The sequence below is a fragment of the Vigna angularis genome, chromosome 3, assembly GCF_016808095.1.
Source record: "Vigna angularis cultivar LongXiaoDou No.4 chromosome 3, ASM1680809v1, whole genome shotgun sequence".
Taxonomy (NCBI): domain Eukaryota; kingdom Viridiplantae; phylum Streptophyta; class Magnoliopsida; order Fabales; family Fabaceae; genus Vigna; species Vigna angularis.
In genome coordinates this window covers 13,844,990-13,865,507 of record NC_068972.1, presented here as the reverse complement: position 1 = coordinate 13,865,507, position 20,518 = coordinate 13,844,990, and the positions used below count along the sequence as shown (strand labels likewise).

The following is a 20,518-nucleotide window of genomic DNA, read 5'->3' as shown; positions in this document are numbered from 1 at the left end:
TATTTAATTTAATTTAATTTTTTAATGTAATTTAATATATTTAAATAAATTAAATATTTTATTTAATATAATTTTATTTTTATTGTTATTCTTTTTATTTTAATTATTTTATTTTTATATTTTTAATATAACTATTATTATAATATAAAACATATTTTAATAATTATTAAAATATAATATTATATTAAATGATATTTAAATTTTAAATTAAATTAAATTATTATTAAGGTGGTATAGAGTTGTTTTAAAAAGAAAGAAGAGAAAATGAATAGGTATTAAATAAAGTTAAAAATAAAATTTTTAGAAAAGTTAGAGGTGTGAAATGAGATGTTAAAAAATTAAAAATGAAATTTTTGAAAGTAAAAAGTAAGAGGTTGGAGGAGTAGGATGAAACATCCGAATATGTGGGAGCCCATGTTCAAGTGCAAGGCCCAATAAGAATGAGCGTAGGACATTGCGTCCTGCACCTCTGTGTTTTCTCTCTGTACTTCCATAATTTTTAAAATTCCAGTTGTACTCTTGTCGAAAGAGGGATGGCGGAGCGACGACACCAGGATGCGTGATGGTGGCAGGGGCAACGAAGTGGCGGATGCATGGTTGATGTAGGAGGATCGAAGGTAGATGGTGGTGGCAGATGGCAGGTGGCGAAGGAAATGGACGACGTTGAATGGAGAAAGAGACGGTGTTGAATGGAGGAAAGAGATGGGGGGAAATGGACAACATGGATAGGTTGAATGGAGGAAAATGGCCATAATCCATTTATGCCACAAGCATTGGTTTCAAAAGAATTTACATTCTGGACTGTAAGATGTGAAATACATTTCTGAATTTAAAAATATGTTTCGGACGGTGTAATTTATAATATATTTTTTTAATGTACATTTTGAATTATGTAATCAGAAATATAAATTTTAAATTATACAATTTAAAATATATTTAAAAAATATATATTTTAGATCATAGAATATACTAATTTTTTAAATATAAAATATCTTCAGTGCTTCTGTGAGGTGCAGGAAGGAAACATGGTGGTGGGAAAAGAAAAACGGAATAGAGAAGAATAAGGGTCAGATTCGATAGTAGATTTCGTCAACTTCATTTGTTTCGGTTTTGTTTTGTGTCCGTGCGTCACTTTTTCAATTCGCGGTCTGCCTTATCATCAGTGCACCACACACCACGCTATTGCTTCAGTGGCTCGACACTGCCACCAAACCAAAACCCGTTACTGTCAAATTCTTTATATGCATTCATGTCCTCACTCATCTTACCTTACAGCTACACTCACCGTTACTCCAGTTTCCCGTTCAAATTGAACCACTTCTCTCCCCGAACCGTGACGGTTCGCGCGGTGGTTTCAGTTCCGGAAAAGCGGGGCAGGAAGAAGAAGCAGCCGAAGGATGACCAGAGCACGGTCGAGAACGGGCTCCGGTTCAGTTTCATGGAGGAGCTCATGGACCGGGCCCGGAACCGCGACTCAAACGGCGTGTCGGAAGTCATATACGACATGATCGCCGCGGGCCTCAGCCCTGGCCCTCGGTCATTTCATGGATTGGTAGTGTCGCACGCCCTCAACGGCCACGAAGAAGCCGCGGTATGATAATTTCTCTACGACGACGCCGAGAGCCGTTTCAATTCAACTGATTATTGTTTTGCGCAGATGGAATCGTTGAGAAGAGAGTTGGCTGCAGGGCTTCGACCGGTTCACGAGACATTCATGGCATTGGTAAGGTTATTTGGGTCTAAAGGTCGCGCCATTAGAGGTCTCGAAATACTTGGAGATATGCAAGACCTAAATTATGATATTCGCCAAGCTTGGATTGTTCTTATTGGTATATTCATTTTGACTAATTGAATAAACTTCTCTGCTCTTAAAACGTATAGGAGAAAGAGGTGCGAGGATAAAGTGAATTGTGCTTTATTAGTAAACTAAAATCAACTTATGCACTTGAACTTTTGTAGAAGCTAGTTTCTATAAAAGCTAAGTGTCGAAGTTTATTTTAGCTTGAGGGCCTGTATGGACGAGTTTCTTCATAAAAACTTTTAAAAGAGAAATTTAAGAAGAAAAATTGATATTAGTCATTCCATAAGCTAATATGTAGAAGTTCTCTCAAAAAAACTTCTCTAAATTTTCATTTTTAACTTGTGCAATAGCTAATTTTAGCTTATAATTTCGTTTTTATTCGTATTTTCTTTCTCAAGTCTTCGTAGAGAAGCTCGTCCAAACAGAACTAAAAGAATACCATAATTCTGTTTATCTTCTTCTCATGTTGTTGATTACTTATTGTTAATTTGTTTTGGCCTCTCCTTTTTGGTGTGCTTTAATTCTGGTGTTGTATAGATGAGCTTGTTCGGAGCAAGCATTTGGAAGGTGCCAACGAAGTGTTCTTCAAGGGTGCCGATATTGGCCTCAAGGCTACTGATGAGGTTTATGATCTACTGATCCAAGAAGACTGCAAAGCTGGGGACCATTCTAATGCGCTAGACATTGCCTATGAGATGGAGGCAGCAGGAAGGATGGCAACCACATTTCATTTCAATTGCCTCCTCAGTGTGCAGGTTACCTTCCTCAGTCTAGTTTTATCTCAGAATGTTTTGTGCAGTTATAGTCTAGGGGTCAGTTTCATGTTGCCAAAAAAATAGGGGTGGAAACATTTATTGTGACTTTTGGATTGTCTTTGGTTTTCATTACTAGATTATATGTTTTCAGTTAGCATAACTTTAGATCCTCCTACTTCCCTTGTATGTTAAGAGTACTAAATACATTTAATATTTTTCTAAGACTGTTAAACTCGTTTACTTTTTCTATCTAGTACTTTCTTTTTGAGATAGGAGGAGAATTTGTAGGTGGATAGCATCAGTCTTTTGGTTATAATTGTGATATTACACTGTGTCCTGCTTCCAAGAATTTGCTAGGGAAATAGTGAAAGCAAGATCAATTTGATCTTTAGGAATATTAGTGGCTGGTTTTGTACTCCTTAAAAATATGGGTGATTTAGGGGTCCGTATTTTCCTTTTTTAAAAAGATCTTACTTCTATAGCTCGTTCCTTAAATTTTATCTATGCATGAAACTGATTATTGGTGTAAATTAAGGGACTCCCATCCCGTGGCATTGATACATACATAATTAGCTTAATTGCAGTTTTGATCCTCCAAGTATTGCAATTGTGCCATTTTAGTTCTTCAGATTCCAACTATGTTGATCAATGGAGCTATTTTAGTCTCTCCGGAGTTTAATTGTATCAATTGAGTCTCTCGGATTTCAGGACTGACATTGCATATTTTTTATACATGGCAGATTGACACTATTAGAACTTAAACAGCTACAATTGCACAATTACAATACATCAGGACAAAAAAATGTAACTAAACCTATATTATTATATGAATAAATTACCTACTGAAAATAGCTATAAAATCCTTGCCACGTGTTTTTCCATTCTCTTTGAGTAGAAAATATGTAAAGGTAACTGATATGAAATATGACACAATGACACTGAAGTTCTAGATGTTTTAGACAAACAATGCCAATTTTTAATTTTTTATTTTTTTGTAAATTTTCAAATAACAATTGGCTTTGATAAAGCAAAATGTGAGCCTGTTTGATCTTCTGATGTTTTCACTATGTTTTATTAATATTATTTCTTTCAAAATTATAAGGCTACCTGCGGAATACCTGAAATAGCTTTTGCAACGTTTGAGAACATGGAATATGGAGAAGGTGTGCACTCCACGTTTTCTTTCCCTCCCTCTTCTTTTTCTGATGCTTATAGTTGTTTACTTATAAATATTTCATTTACCATTTCAAGGGAAGTTTGTTTCTATTTCTTATACTGTAACTTGTTTCACAATTAATTTTCATTTCTCATGTATTTTATTCTTTTCCGTTCTTTTTTTGTTTCTTTGTTTGTGCTGTTCAAGTTGAGATGGTCTTTTCTTCTAATTTGTTAAAATCCGTTTCTTCATTATTAATTCTATGTACTGTGAATTATTTTTAATTTGTGGCATATCAGATTATATGAAGCCCGATACAGATACATATAATTGGGTTATTCAAGCGTATACTAGAGCTGAATCTTATGACAGGTTAGATGATTTAAATGGCTGTGAAATCTCACATTAGAATTCTTAAATTTAATATTTCATGCATTAAGTTATAGTTGTTCTTATGTGATGGATCATATTAAACTTGTTTCTGTGTGGCTTATAGAGTACAAGATGTTGCTGAGTTACTCGGCATGATGGTTGAAGCTCACAAGCGTATACAGCCAAATGTGAAGACCCATGCGTACGACACATTATTATTTTTCTTTTACAAACCTGACCATTTTACATGTTCAATGTTATATTATTTGAATTCGTTAGTATAAAATTTAGACTTTTATTTTTTTAAAATGGTACTGTTATATATAATAAACAGAAGTTGCAGCAAATTCTGTGACAAAGCAATAGATTTCAAAGAAAATATAAACATGAACCTATAGCATAACAATCTTATGGGCTAGATAAAAGTCCCCTTGGAAACATGGGCATTACTCTCTAATTAAATTCACCAAGGAAGCACAACAAACAACAACTGCACACTACTAATCTAATACTAAATCACAGAACCTAACAAACCAGGAGTATAATTCAGAAGCCTCGGAGTCCTGTTTTAATATGTAGATTTTATTGATACTGCTTACTAGACAGTTTACTTTGCACCAGCAGCTAATAGCATGTATGGATACATGTTATCCTCCATTGATTCATGTTCCAACGCTCATTTTTACCATGAAACAAAAAACTGTAGCTGTAATATGAACATTGGTTTGGGATCATTTCAACGGAAATACAAACATGTTATAAATAGCCTCCACTCAACTAAATGTTAACTCTTTTATTACTTATATGCTATTCTTTAATTTCAAGTTTTCCTTCTATTTCTGAAAGATACTTTGATTATCAGGTAAACTGAGTAATGACCTGTAATTTTTGGGGATCTTATAGCTATGTACTCATTCAGCTGTGTTTGTTTAAATATAATGTAGTGTTTGATTTTGTCATATAGGACTGTGGAATGTTCTCTTGATCTGTTTTGTCCCATATTGTCTCTTCAGCCTGTTAGTGGAGTGTTTTACGAAGTACTGTGTGGTACGAGAAGCTATTAGGCATTTTCGTGCCCTTAAAAACTTTGAAGGGGGTACAAAAGTTCTACATGATGAAGGGAATCATGGAGATCCACTTTCTTTGTACCTTCGAGCATTATGTCGAGAAGGTATAATTCTACTGGCTATGTATTTGTTGTTTTCTCATTCTAAGAGATGTTGTCTCGATTAATAAATAATCTACAATTTTATTCAATTAACCTTAAGGGTTCGCATTTGTTGTGTCACAAGTTTGAACTTTCCCTTATCTCCTTCTGCAAAGTAAGGTAAGTTTTCCATAAGTAGAGAGATATTAGGAACGTACTCTTTAACACACTTTTTTTAATATACTTACTCTCATGGGTTGAATATTATAGGAAATCACAAACAGTGTGGAACTTTAATGATTCCCTCTCTTGATTTTTGTATTTTCCAATAAAGTTTTGCTATTAAGAGTGAGTGTCCGAGAGAGTGTATTAGAGAGTGTGCTCCTATCACTTCTCCCATTAATATTTTTTTAACTCGAGTTTTTCCATTGTTGGATTAGGGCACCAAGTCCTTAACCTAAAGTAGTTGTGCCCAAAAGAGTATCATCTCATCTGTTGTATGAAATGGATGGAGATAATGAGGCATTTATTTTAAAGTTGTGCCTAAATTTCAGCTCAAAGAAGAATTTTCAGGGGGAGTATCCGATGGGAATCCATCTGCCTTGCCATTATATGTAGAATATCTGGTTCCAGAGCACATACTTATTTCCTAAAAAGTTAATTTTTTTTTTATATTTTGTTACCCTTGTTGAGACATTGTAACTAAAGATAGTCATCAGGGATTTGCTCCTTTGTGGTGTTCAATGTATATTTATAAAATTTTATGACCAAAATTATTGAGAATGCTTCGCTTCAACCTAGTTGTCATTTTAAAATTCAGGAAGAATTGTTGAAATGCTTGAAGCTTTAGAAGTTATGGCCAAAGATAACCAGCCAATCCCTTCACGAGCAATGATCTTGAGCAGAAAATACCGGACATTAGTAAGCTCGTGGATTGAACCATTACAAGAAGAGGCTGAACTTGGATATGAGATTGATTATATTGCTAGGTATTGTTTCCTTTTCAACAACAGTTGCTATTATTATTATTATTATTATTATTGCTATTATTATTATTATTATTGCTAGTATTATTATTATTATTATTATTGCTATTATTATTATTATTATTATTATTATTATTGTTATTATTATTATTATTATTATTATTATTATTATTATTTTGATCTAAGTTATTTATTTTATACATGTTTTCATAAATGATTCTTATCTGTTCTCAGCAAGTGAGCTGAAACCCAAATTGAAACTATTATTATGATTTCACTTTTCTTTTATTTATTTAGTTTATTTCGATTGGGTTTTCATTCTAATTGTTTTTCTGCTGTCCAATAATATTGTGCATACCAAATGTATGATATTTTACCTCTTGATAGTAAATTGTTTTTTCTAAGGCTCGTGTTTGTGTCCAGCTTATTTTTCCTAACAGAGGTAACTTTAATATTCTAAAACTACCAGTTGGCGAAATAGGAAAATCAAAATCTAAGTAGTGGTCCTAAGAATCTCTTTTAAGTTTTCTACAAAAAGCTTCTAACATTTTCCTTTTGCTTTTCTTTATTTTTTTAATGCAGGCGTTCTCTTTCACTGATATAGTAAATCTCAGTTAATGGGCTCAATTAAGTAATGCTTATCAATGTGTTTATTGTTAATTGGACAGATATATTGAGGAGGGTGGCCTAACTGGCGAGCGCAAGCGGTGGGTACCTCGAAGAGGTAAAACACCTCTAGATCCTGATGCTCAAGGATTTATATATTCAAACCCAATGGAGACCTCCTTCAAACAAAGATGCCTGGAGGACTTGAGGGATTACAATAAAAAGCTCCTGAAGACCTTGCAGATTGAAGGACTTGCAGTTTTAGGGGATGGTGTATCTGAATATGATTATATTAGAGTGAAGGAAAGACTAAAGAAACTCATAAAGGGGCCTGAACAGAATTCTTTAAAGCCTAAGGCTGCTAGTAAAATGCTTGTGTCTGAATTGAAGGAAGAACTAGAAGCACAAGACTTGCCTACTGATGGAACTAGAAATATTCTTTACCAACGGGTACAGAAAGCAAGGAGAATAAATCGATCTCGTGGTAGGCCCCTTTGGATTCCTCCAGTGGAAGAGGAGGAAGAAGAGGTTGCTTCTTTTTTGTTTTGTTTAAGTATCTTTTTCTTTTATCTCCATCTGACCTGTAATATATAATGCTAAACTTAAATATGATTCATGTTCTAGGTGGATGAAGAGCTGGATGCATTGATTTCACGTATACAGCTACAGGAAGGAAATACAGAGTTCTGGAGACGTCGCTTTTTAGGTGAAGGCTTAACTGTTGATCAAGAAATGACAGTGGATGCAGGTAAATCAGACGTCTCTGAAGTAGCAGATGACATTGATGCAATAGAAGATGCTGCTAAAGATGTTGAAGATGATGAAGTCGACGAGGAGGAGGAGGAAGCAGAACAAGTAGAAGAGGAAGTAGAACCAGCAGAGAACCAAGACGTAGACAGGATAAAAGTCAAGGAAGTTGAAGCTAAGAAGCCTCTTCAAATGATTGGAGTCCAGTTGTTTAAAGATTCTGATCAACCTGTCACTAGATCTAAAAAGTTTAGAAAATCCAGATTGCAGGCAGCGGTACGATAATAATTCTTTGGTATTCTTTTCCTTTGTAAGTTTGGATGGAGAGAGTTGGGTTCTTCTACTTGTTTAGACAGTAGGGCAGGTTTTGTGTACAGAAGATCCCAAAATGTTAGGATGTAAAAACCAACATGATAAAACTGATATTGCAGCCTGAGGTTTTGGGTGAGAATGATTCATGAGAAGCTGAGAGCCATTTATGGACCATCCATTCTCTGTTAACATTACATTCTTTCAATCTCTGTTACAGTTTTGACATTCTGAATCTAACTTGTTTGCTGGCAGGATGATGATGATGATGATTGGTTTCCACTGGACGTATTTGAGGCATTTAAGGAAATGAGGAAGCGAAAAATTTTTGATGTGTCAGACATGTACACATTAGCAGATGCTTGGGGATGGACATGGGAGAGAGAACTGAAGAACAAACCTCCTCGTAGATGGTCACAGGAATGGGAAGTTGAGTTGGCAATCAAAGTTATGCAGAAGGTAAATAACTAAAGCTTGACTTTTTAACTACAAACTTGCTTCTTGTTGAAATGGTTTTAACTGGTTAAATTCTCAGTTTCTTGCAGACATGGAATATGATTACTGCTTCTTCAAATGTACAAAATAAAAACTGTACTCTATAACACTGCACATAAAAGTAAATTAAGATCCAAAATGATGTAGGATGATGACATTAAATTTTGTATCTTGATTTTGGCTGTCTTAATTTTCTTGTGTTCATGATTGACGTGTTTGAGGGATATTGTTACCCGATTTTATCATCTTCTCTTCTTTCTACTTGCGAAGGTCATTCACCTTAAGGTTCAACGGTTTGGGAATTTGGGTGAAGTTGCTTAATCTGTAAATTGTTTTAGTTCCAATTTCTGAGTTTATACATTTAATTACGTGAGGGCTAAAATCGTATAACTAAGGGAATTTCAATGAAATATTTGTGAGAAAGACTCATTGCAGCAACCCTAACATTTATGCAATTAATACTAGCATATTTAGGATATCCCTTTACATTTGTTATTTCTTAAATGTAAGGGATACTCTTGAGATTTATGTTTTCAGGTTATCAGTTCTAAAAATAGTTTACTGGAACATGCTGGCTGGCAGCATTTTGGTGACACGTGTTATTTTTTACTTGGTTCAACTTTCATGGTGATGCATGGATCAGTTACGCTAGTTTGCGAATGCTGTTGATTTAGTTCCTTCAATGGGATATTAAACATTCTTGGTGTGTCGAAAACAATTTTATTATTACTCTGAATGGTGATATTTATATTTGTTTCGTATAGAAGAATTAAAAAAAGAACATTGGTGCCTAGTTGTCTACCTTTCTGCTTGTTGATTCCTGTCCAGGTATTGTGTAATAATTCATTCAATTTTAAAATTTGGCATATATATTAGTTAGAACGTAGTAGAGATATATTCATTATCTCTGTAAATAACGCTGAGATTTCCACTACTTGTTTGAAGTTAGAATTTCCCACTGGATTTAGGAGTTAACACTGAATAATTTTTATTAGTAACTGGCAAAACTACTTTAGTCTTTTGGATATATTTAACCTATCAACATTCTTTGGTATATGCTTGTCTTTGCTGAATGAGATTTTGACCTATATTGTACAGGTCATAGAATTGGGAGGGACACCAACTATCGGGGATTGTGCCATAATCTTGCGTGCAGCTATAAGGGCGCCTCTACCCTCAGCTTTCTTAACAATTTTGCAAACAACTCATGGACTTGGTTATAAGTTTGGGAGGTAATTTATTTTCTTTGTAAAACAAGACCCGTGTTCTTCTGTGGGTTACCCAACCCAGCCAATAAAAATCTAGATATTTTATATGCTCGACCAGGAGGAAAAGAAAGTTAACCCGATATTTCTGAGGAAATAATGAATAACTGTGGGGTTGGATTAGATATTGCAGAATTTTATTCACTATGATAACTGCAAAATGAAGGCAACCTTTGGTTTTCTGCCATCCCATGTCTGTTGCTTTTCATCTTATTGTTTCTTCATTTTCCCCCATGTTACAGTTCTCTTTATGATGAGATAATCTCTCTCTGCATTGATCTCGGGGAACTAGATGCAGCTGTTGCTGTAGTTGCAGATTTGGAAACCACAGGGATCTTGGTCTCGGATCAGACTTTGGATAGGGTGATTTCTGCCAAGCAGAGGATTGACAATACCTCCAATGGTGTCATCACGGATGAAGGATTGTAAAACTATACCTCCATACTGTAATGGTTGTTATGCTTGGGACTGGTATAACTACCCGTTGTGGTTTGATGTATCATCATTGCACAGATGTGCAAATTTTGTGCTTAGCCTAATGTATGCATAGTATCAGGCCTTGAAGATGCTTAACTGGTAAGCATTATTAGTTCTCTCTTTAGTTTTTTATTTCACCACAATCTATTATTTTGAACAGGGTGTTTTGTAAATGAAGCAACGGCAGGCTCCCACCGTTGCAGGGACATTGTCTTTTTATTCCACTAACACGAAATGACGCTGTTGGAAATTTAACGTCACCAACAACCAATAATTCGGGATTCCGCGGGGGATAATGTGTGTTCACAAGATCAGGTTCACTTCATTGGCCGATTCCCCCTTCCATTCAGCAAAAAAACTTCATTGGCATTGGTTTATTGGTACTAGTAGATTTCATGTAAAATAGTATATAAAAATTTTAATATCATTTGTTCAAGAAATTAATGACTTGTATGGGGGCATCAATTATAGTTATTAGTTAGGCACACGAAATAACATTAAATACTTTTATTCTTTTAATCCAGAGGAAGAGATTCTAGTTGGCAATGGAAATTACACCTGCTCAGATTTGCAAATGTAACGGCCAAACGAGGTATAAATGAAATTTTGCAATCTAGTTGACATTCCACGAATAGTTATTCGAATAAGAGGATCTTGTTACTAGCAAGCTTAAGCTATTGTTTCATTGTTACTAGGAGCGAAAGATGGAGATCCGAAGGGTGGTAATAGAGAGCCAGAGTTTTGTATGGTTGAGAGGGCATCTCCTACTTTTACTGTTTTTAGTTTGGGTAAAAAGTAATTGCCCCTGGCGAAGAGCAGGGTTGCTCTGTAACGGTATTTTTTTGTATTTATAATTTTTATAAGAAAAAGAGTAATGTTTCTGGAATTCGAAACAAGCCAAAAAAAAACAGATCTTTGTAATTGTAGAAAATTACAACAAAACAGAAATATTATTAGTCCGCCAAATACCACAGCAAAGCAGAACCTGATAAGGAGAAAGAAAAGTTTTAGAGAAGGAAGAAGAGATTGTATTAGAGGGGAATCTGAGAAATTTTTCAGAAGGATGGTTTATATGAATTAATTATCATATTCATATTTAAATTTCAATTTCTAGAAATGGATGCTTCGAGTATGTTTTGAATTAATAGATGAAGAATAATCATGGCATTGTGTGAACTAAACATAGATTAATCTGAACAGAATTCAGATCCAACACAAGAACACTCAATACACACACATCCATGAATTGAATTTTGATTTTTATTTGATTATCACATAAGCAATTGGCTATGAACAGAATAATCGAATTGACTGCAAACAAGACATAAAAGAAAAAGAATCAAGAAGACTTACTTGGATGTAGAACTTTTGGACGATGGAATGAACGCGGAAGTTGGTACAACGAATGAAATGAGGTGCTGGAGTGCTGGAGTCCACGTCATTTGGATTAGGATGATTCAAGATGAGTGGAAGCAAAGAGTCGCCTCTTGAGTTTACCTCCAAGATAAGACTCACAATGAAGACATTTGGTCTTTTAAAATTCAAAACCAAATTTGTTTGTTTATAATGAAAGATGCACTTTATTTATAGGTGAAGTGTAGTTGTATTAAGACTAACTAATCTAATTTTAACTTTCTAATTATGTGTTTATAATGGAACATGTGCTCCATGTTAAAAGTGCGACTAGTTGGAGTAGCTTGCTGCCCAAGTTATCAATGACAGTTTGAAAAGGCTTGAACTCACTTATATGTTCCCGCTAGACACAGGTTCTCGGTATTGGGGGTCTATCGTTGGATGCTCACACAAAAGCGTTGGTTGTCACTTTTTTTACTTCTTTTTATTTGCAACCTCTAATAATGCTTAATGATACTCCCTTTATTCCATGTAATCTTTGGGCTGATTGGGTTCGCATCATGTTCCCCGAGTTGGAGAGAATTCGCCCATAAATTCAGAAAGACCTACAAAAAGAAAGAAAATCATTATTTCGGAATCATAACAAAATGTGTATTGTTTTTTAGTCGAAAATGAGGATGGTATTGCACATAAGTGATCATCAAAGAGAAGGTGTTGGGGTCCTCTTTGTAATGAAGGTTTTAAGAAGTGCACTAACCCATAAAGAAAGAGACGATAAAACAATGTTGTTCACACGTTTCATTGACAAAGAATTTGAATTTAAGGCTTTGTATCTTAAAGTTTGTATTTGGCATAAAGGATTGTGTTTTGTGATGCCAAATTAGTTTAACAAAGTCCTTATGCTCAAAAACTTTGCAAGAATATAAAGAAAGGTTTATAGTGCTTACCATGGTGTGCCACCCAATGAATTCATGTAAAAGTTAACATATGTAAAGGTGGAACTTCTGAAACATCTTAAAACCCTGGCCTCGACACACAACGGCCTCATGTATGGCACTTGGTGCGTGTTGGGTACCAAAGAAGATTTTATTGTGTGGGAGACAAGGTTGTCTTTGTACCAACAAACATTTATTATATGACAAGTTATTTTTCTCTTGCTTTTATTCTTTTTTGTTTCAATTCTTAGTCGATCGTATTTAATATCTTGTGGAGTCAAAGATTTGAGAGTAATCTTGTGTCCTTAGAAGTCAAATGAAATTTTACTGAAAAAATCATCATAGATAATCTTACAATCATATTGTCATGATTTTCCTAATAATAGATATGTAGCTTTCATTGACACAACATCACATTAGACTTTATCCTTATATTTTTCAATGGCAAAGGTTGCGAGGACTTACTTATTTACTACAATGTTACCTTCGTTACTTAACCATTGTAATTTATAGGACTTTGCACGAAAGATGGTAGATAATTTAAGTTTTTGCACTACTCTTGTGTTAGCCACATTAGCACTACTACTCTCATAACTTATTAATCAACAAGATTGGTTGTTGATAAGACAGGGAGTGTGAAAAATATTTTTTCGCTGTGTTATCAAATTCCTTTTGAACTTGAACCAACATTCGCCTTATCATCAACAAATCACCTTCATTTAGGGCTTCTAACTCATTATCACTGGAACTTGAAAAAGACACAGGGGACTTAGTTATAGGGGATCCCTCAAACTGATGGATAGATCACCAAGTTCATGGCAGATGGAGCAGATTTAATGACAGAAAATAATGGTAAATCTCACAAGGACAGGAATCATAATGCCATGTTTGTTAAAATTTGGCCACACCTGGTATTGCTATATTAGGTCTGATCAAAACTATGCTGGTCCTATTATGGTTCAGTCCTCTAACTCAACACTCTCTGTCAACAATACCTTTGCCGGTTCTGTATTAGCTTAGCTACTCATCCTGCATCATAATCTCACCATGGGCCCAGCCTACGAAAAATCTTATCCCACTATACCACCTATCATCTCACACCATGTGCAGTAAATCATCGGTCAAAACCAACCTCTGATGGTAATGCTCAACCTTCCATAAAAATTTAACTCCTTCAAATTTTCTGACCGGATTTTGCTTAATGGTGAACCTTGTCAAATCATGTTGGAATGTCGTCACGTGTTTCGGTGTGAAAAAGATAAGGCCGCCAAATATCACACATCTTCGTCTGTTCTTCTTGCTTCTGCTTTTTCTCTCCTTCCATTAATGCTTCCACCTCCACTAACCATTATCAACCTCATTTTGCAGCCACCACTACCAGAGCCACTCAAACTCAAACTATGCTCATTTTCTTTATTAGGTTTCTATTTATAATTAAACTCATTTAGTAAAACAATTCAAATTTAGTTTGTTTTATCTTTTATTTCGATGAAATATTCAAACTACCACCAATGTAAAATTTTAGTTTAATACCAAATATTATTTAATAATTCAATAACATTAATTCATATCAGTTTATTTTTAATTCAAGTATCAATATAATTTAAAATTTTATTTGAAACAGCACAAATTAATCTTATTTTACTTCAAAAAATAGTAAGTTTTGACAAATAATTAATTAAATAGGATATTTTACTTAGACCTGTCAAAACAGATAATTCGACCCAACTCATTATGGGTTGGCCACTTAGTGAGTCAACTCAACCCGACTCATTTATTAGCGAGTCAAAAATATTTGAACCTGACCCGACCCACCACGGGTTAGTGGGTTAAACGGGTTGACTCATTAGCTCACTTAATTAACTTTTTTTTCACCCTCTTCTTCTCAGATTCTTATAACATGTTACTTTGATCGATCAAATTGAAACAGTAATAATTGGACCAATTGATATAAAAGAAAATCAAACAAAAGAAATATATTGTTATATATATTCTAAGCTATTAAGCATAAAATTTTGCCAATTTAGTTTAATGAGACATACACAACCGTTAAACTACATATAGTCGTTAACAAAAATATATAGCACAAGATAAAACTGTCATGCTTGTAGATAGGTCTAAAAACAAGATAAAACAAATTATATATTCCTGAATTATCCATTTATTATATTGAGTCCTAAGTGGATAAATCCACAGTGTTATGTTCTCTTGAAGCATCTTCTTCTTTATCTCCATCTATAATATTATCCAATCTATAATCTTAGGGTTTTATTTCCAGAAAGAAACTTTTGAAAAGACAGCAGTGCGAAAGGCTCTATTGCTAAGTAAATGTTGTGCATTTTGAATAATTAATTTGATTTCAATAAAAAAAATTAAAAAAAATAGGTGGTGAGCCAACCCGACCCACCACGGGTTCAACCCGTGTGAGTTGGATTCTTAGTGGGTCGGGTCAAAATTGGCTCGCATAAAAAATTTTGCATTTTTTCTAATCCAACCCGATTCAAACACGTGGTAAACCGGATTGGCTCACGGGTTTCAACTCATTTTAACGGCACTAATTTTACTATATATCACATTTTATAAGTGATTTGATTAATTTGGTTAGAATACCAACAATAATTCAATTATTAGAAAATCGAATTTTAATTTGGATTTTTGATATTTTTTATTTAAAAACGAAGGGAAATTTTTTATATTAAAAAATATTACTCTGAAAAATAAATATTTTAAAAAGTAAGTATTTTAAATAAAATTGTAGAAAATATATATTTTTAAAAATAAAAGTTTAGAAAGGTAATTATAGTGAGGAATGATATTTTAGAAAAATAAATATATTGAAAATTTAGAAAGCTAATTATATAAAAGAAATAACTTTTTTAAATGTTATAATTTTAAAAATTATTACTTAGAAAATTAATTATTTTAAAAAATAATTTATTAGAAAATTTAAAATGTGAAATTTTTATTTGTTAGAAAATTAAAGATATATATAGAGAAGTGATCATTAGTTTTGAATTGATTAGAAAATATAACATTAATAGATGTTCATTTATACAAGAAATACACGAAAAGTAAATGTAAAAGTAAATTATAGGATAGAATCAATATTTTAAGCTAATTTTTTATTTTTTATTTATATAATGTTGAAAATTAGTTTTAATCATACGCATAATTATTAAAATAATTGTGTTCTTTATAAAAAAATATTTGAATAGATTATTTTTTTCTTCAGATAATTATTTGAAAAGCTTATTACATTTAAGATTACTTTAATTATTCTATTTATTATTACAAAAATAATAATTTAAATTGTGTAAAACACTTCCCACAATTTTGTTTTTTTGACTTTTTTTTCTTTATTATTTTTTCAAGAAATTCAAATTGCATCGACATTTACAATTGTTAGCTTTACTGACAATATTTCTTATATTTACATGTTTTAAAATAATTATTTATTTCATTTATTATATTTATATATAATTATTTTTTCAAATAGATGTTTTTTAAATAAAATTTGAGACCAAATGTCTTTTTGTTTTATTACTTAAGATTCTATGAAAAGTTCCACTTGCAACAATCTTTTTGTTAATAATTATTTCACTGACAATCAAATTTGTAATTTTGACTTTAAAATTATAATACTAATAAAAATAATGGTTGAATCAAATATTCTACACTAGATTAAATATAGTTTATAGATATGATGTAATTCTTTTTATTTTATTATTATAATTTGATTGCAATTTAAGTTACTTGATCTACATATATGGATAATTTGTATTATCTATAATAAATTGTTATACTTTTATTATTAACAGGTACATTATTTTTTACTGAACTTTTGGTATTATCTTATGCATTTTTAAAATAAACCAAATTTAATAAATTAATAAAAAATTTAATATGTTTTAAAACATTAAAATCTATATAATTTGGAAAGACAATAGAAACAAAATAATGAAAAAAAATTAAACTAAGTAATTTAAAGTTTGGTGAATAATTCATATTAATATTATTGTTATAAAAAGTAATAGTGGTCATAAAATTTCACAATAAAAAAAATTACGTGTAGAGTATAATGTACACAAATATTTAATTTGAATTTTTAATATAAATAGTTTTAAAGTGTGACTTAACTAGAACATTAATCATTTAATTTTAATGTAAGAACCTGAAAATTAATTAGAAAATTTAATAGAGTATTAAGTTAATGAAACCATAAATTGTTCCTTTAAAAGCTCATTTTTAGACACATTATGGTTCATTAACCCAACTTCATTCTCTCTAGAACTCGGTCTTCTTTTCTCTGCCTTCTCTCTATCACACCTTTGTCTTCTCTCTTCCATTTTCCCTCTCTAAGCCATTGGTTTTCCGTTTAGGTGACGCCAAAACGTCCGCGACGTAAAGAGCTTCAAAACTAACCGATTCATTTCGGGTTCTAAGCTGGTAAGTCCCTCCATGCAACCTCTTCTATGTCCTTGAACTAGCACATGCAATCTCAGTAGTTGCATGTGACTTGTGCCTTCATTTTCTTCAATTTTCCACTCCATTTTAGCTCTAAGAGCTGTTTTCTACCATCAATGTGGTGGTTTGTAGGGTTTAGTCGGGTCCTTGTTGTGTAAGGTACTGTTAGGGCATTCCTGTATTGTTCAACTCCAAGGTAAGGGGAGGTAGACTACTTTCTTATAATTTTTATGTTATGTGTATGGACTGATCTATGAATTATTCTGCTGTTTAGATTGCGTTTTTAAAGTTTTGAGTGCATGTAATGGTACATACTGTCATGTTCATATGTGAATCTATGTAACTGTGTTGTGATGTTTGGAATTGATTTGGATGAGTTTGAATTGTTATAATTGATCAATTGGAAGTGAGTGAAATCTTTTATAACCTTGGTTGGATAGAAAATTTGGAGCTTCTATAATTCTGAGGAAGTGAGGTAGTGACTTTGAGTACTGGAGGTTTTGGACTGTTTGGGTAGCTCAGATAGGTCAATTTTGACTTGTTAGGAATCTCAAAATGGTCTAAAACGAGTTACAAGTATTAGAATTTGATTTGGGTCCCTAAGTTGTTGATTTTTGTGTTCTAGAGTGAAAATTGAGTCTAAATCACTTTAGAGTTGTAATAGGAACGTTTATAATCATCTAGACAGGTTTAATTAGGTGTAATACAGGAATTAAGAGTGTTAGAAGTTGGGGAAAATGACTAGAAATGGTAAAGGGTGTGTGAGTCGCATAATTCTGCAAATTTTGCGTTCTGCAGATTATGCAGACTCGCTATACGAGCTATCTCGCATAGCGAGACCCTGTAGAGAGTACTCACTGTATGAGTCATTCGTTGTGCGAGTTGGTGCGTTGTGCGAATGACCAAAGGGTGCTGCTCTCTGTTTGTGGATTCGCCTGGCGAATCCTGTCGCTATGCGACTGGTGGTTGTCTGGAACCACTGTCCATTTAATTCGAAAGGCGAGTGGGGTGCATAGCGAGAGTTTTAGGGGGGGTTGGTCTCTGTCTAGGCTCTCGCATAGTGACCTGGGTGCGCTATGCGAGAGGTTGAAAGTCTAATGCATGCTGCGAGTTAATTCGCATGGCGAATTAAGGGGGTGCGCTGTGCGAGACCATCATGTCTCGCCTTGCGAATAGGGTACGCTGTGCGAATCCTTTGAGTCCAGTCTTCTCTTTTGCTTTCTTTTCGATTGAATCAATTGTGTGGAATGTATGCAATGCATAATATGATGTGGTAATGTGATTATATTGAAAGTATGCAAGTGTACGAAACATTGTTTGGTGAATAAAAGTATGTGGTTTTAAAAGTATGGTTGATGGACGTAATCCCATGGATCTCTAAGGAGGTTACATGGTGGTGCCTTATGTTATTGAACGTAATTCCATGGATCTCAAAGGGAGGTTACATGGTGGTGCCCTATATTATTGGACGTAATTCCATGATCTTCAAGGAGAAGATTCATGGTGGTGCCTTAGTGTTTAGAATGATTTGCATGGTAGCTCAGTCTTGGGGTTTATCCTGAAACTACAATGGTCAATCATTCTCAGGTAGAGAGGATTGAATCATGTCGTGAGTAGTAGCAGGAAGTCCTAGTCTTGGGTGCTTCCAATACGGCCCAAGGTGAGTGATAACGGACTAACCTCGTGAGTGTGGTAGGTTGAAACCCATTAGCAATGACTTTGCAAAGTTGTAGAGGCCACCATGGGTGCATGACCCGCCATAGCTTGGCAATCATTCTAAGTCCGGACGAGTCAAGTTTAAGTGCAACAAGTCATGTTTGTATAGTCTAATATATCTGTCTTTATTTGCATATGGTGTGTAGATGTTATAACATGATTTTTATATCTAGCTCACCCTTGCTTCTGTGTTTGTGTTTTGCTTGGGTATGCTTTTCTTTTGCAATGATCATCCACTTGGATGTGAGCAAAAGCTGATGAGGTGCCTCTGGAGCAGGCCTTGGAAGAAGATAGCCTTGAAAGAAGATAGCCTTGGAAGAAGATAACATTGCTGCTTAGTTAGTTAGGATTCTCAGTTGTCCTTATAATTTTGAATTACTCTTCAGTATTTAAGTTTTAAATTACGACTCAATTTGGAATGACGGTAAGCTTAATAACTTTATTTACAGTATATTCTAACTGTTCTCTTATATTAAAATATGAACTTACTATATTATATGCTTCTATATAATCTCGGATGTTACATTTAATATCTTGTATAAATATTTTAACTGAAGTACTTATAACCGAGAATAAGATTAATTTTATTGATATGGTATTTTGTCTCCAAATAAAGAAAATATGCAGATTATTTATCCATTGTTAATAAATAATTAGTATAATTACTGACAGTGTCATTTGGAATAGGAAATAATATATAAATACACTAATTTAATCTTATTTACAATAAATATATGTAATCATGAATATTACAATTAAGATTAAACAAGACAATGTCAAATAAAAAGCAACAAAATTATGACACATGCAATTGAGTAATGAGGTGCTTCGAGACGCTTTGGAACGCTACAATACAAGGAAAAATCACTTTTTATGGATCAAAAAGTGTCTTTTATTAAAGAAAAAGTGTGTTATTTAGATGACCCAAAGTATTTAAGTTTAAATTTTTGTTTAATTAGAATTTTTTCTTTATATCTTTAATTTATTTTGGTTTTTATATTTTCTTTACTCAATTAAATTTTAATATTTAGAAAAAATCAATTAAGTCTTTACTTTTTTATTTAAGTATTATTTTCATCTCTATTATCGTGTTTTTAATGTGGTCTTAATGTTTATTTTTCAATTAAATTTTAATTTTATTAATTTTATTTCATTAAATATTTTAATAACGTTTAAATAGTTAATGGTACGTGAATAATGTGTTTTATTTATTTATATTTATTTTTAATTCAATATCTATATTTGTTATTTTTATTTAATTTAGTTATATATATATATATATATTTTTAAATAAAACAATTTCACTTTCTTTTTAAATTAAGATTAAGTTTAATTTAAGATTTAATTTTATAAAAATGACTTAGTGTGGTATCTTAAATTGATGTTAACATTATAAACGAGTTATCTTCTAATTTTTACAATAATGTCATGCATTAAAAATTAGAAAAAAATTAAAATAAAAAATAATTTAAATTTCGACAGGTGATGCAACTAGATTTTAACATATGACATCTATAATAGGTATTAAAGTGAATTTAATAAAAATAGTGTGAAACTTTTTCTTTTACAAAAACAATAACTTAATTGACCCAAATATAAATATTAAAATGAAAACGAATTAAATAATTTTTTTAAATATAAGAACTTAATAACTAATTAATTATTTATTTATTGATAAGAAGATTCACAAAGAAAATAAAATAATGAAAACAAATGTGTTAGGTTATTAAACTTGAGGGTTCATAACATTGTTAATGTACAAATTCTATTTTCTCCCAATACAAACAAATGAGGTGGTGGGTTTGGGAGAAATTGAAGAAAAATGTAAAAAGAAAATAAATATAGAAATCAATGCATGAATCGTATATATTCCATAACATCACATTAGTTTATCATGTCAGAACATAGTAATTTCTTCATACAAAACTTAATAA

The 20,518-nt window shown here is 32.6% G+C and overlaps 1 protein-coding gene across 5 annotated transcripts; it reads left to right on the top strand.

The window, feature by feature from the left end:
• Window positions 1-1,088: 1,088 nt before the first annotated feature.
• Window positions 1,089-11,002, top strand: LOC108323117 (uncharacterized). 5 transcript variants are annotated; one of them, XM_052874361.1, is made up of 16 exons: window positions 1,089-1,591; window positions 1,658-1,829; window positions 2,339-2,556; window positions 3,659-3,719; window positions 4,012-4,084; window positions 4,209-4,286; window positions 5,098-5,255; window positions 6,052-6,220; window positions 6,886-7,351; window positions 7,448-7,846; window positions 8,135-8,338; window positions 9,473-9,606; window positions 9,882-10,215; window positions 10,295-10,431; window positions 10,641-10,708; window positions 10,812-11,002. In XM_052874361.1, exons 1-13 carry the CDS (start codon window positions 1,250-1,252, stop codon window positions 10,066-10,068), a joined length of 2,661 nt encoding a protein of 886 aa, XP_052730321.1. In that variant the 5' UTR covers window positions 1,089-1,249; the 3' UTR covers window positions 10,069-10,215; window positions 10,295-10,431; window positions 10,641-10,708; window positions 10,812-11,002. The 5 variants fall into 5 exon arrangements, with proteins under 5 accessions (XP_052730321.1, XP_052730322.1, XP_052730320.1 ...); XM_052874362.1 differs by having other exon boundaries at window positions 10,277-10,431; XM_052874360.1 differs by having other exon boundaries at window positions 9,882-10,431.
• Window positions 11,003-20,518: the final 9,516 nt, after the last annotated feature.

Bases quoted from the DNA above. Each gene is read 5' to 3' on its own strand.
- LOC108323117 (XM_052874361.1), top strand. From the start codon at position 1,250: ATGTCCTCACTCATCTTACCTTACAGCTACACTCACCGTTACTCCAGT. The intron at 1,592-1,657 runs GTATGATAATTT...TGTTTTGCGCAG, and splicing joins ACGGCCACGAAGAAGCCGCG to ATGGAATCGTTGAGAAGAGA. The intron at 7,847-8,134 runs GTACGATAATAA...GTTTGCTGGCAG, and splicing joins AATCCAGATTGCAGGCAGCG to GATGATGATGATGATGATTG.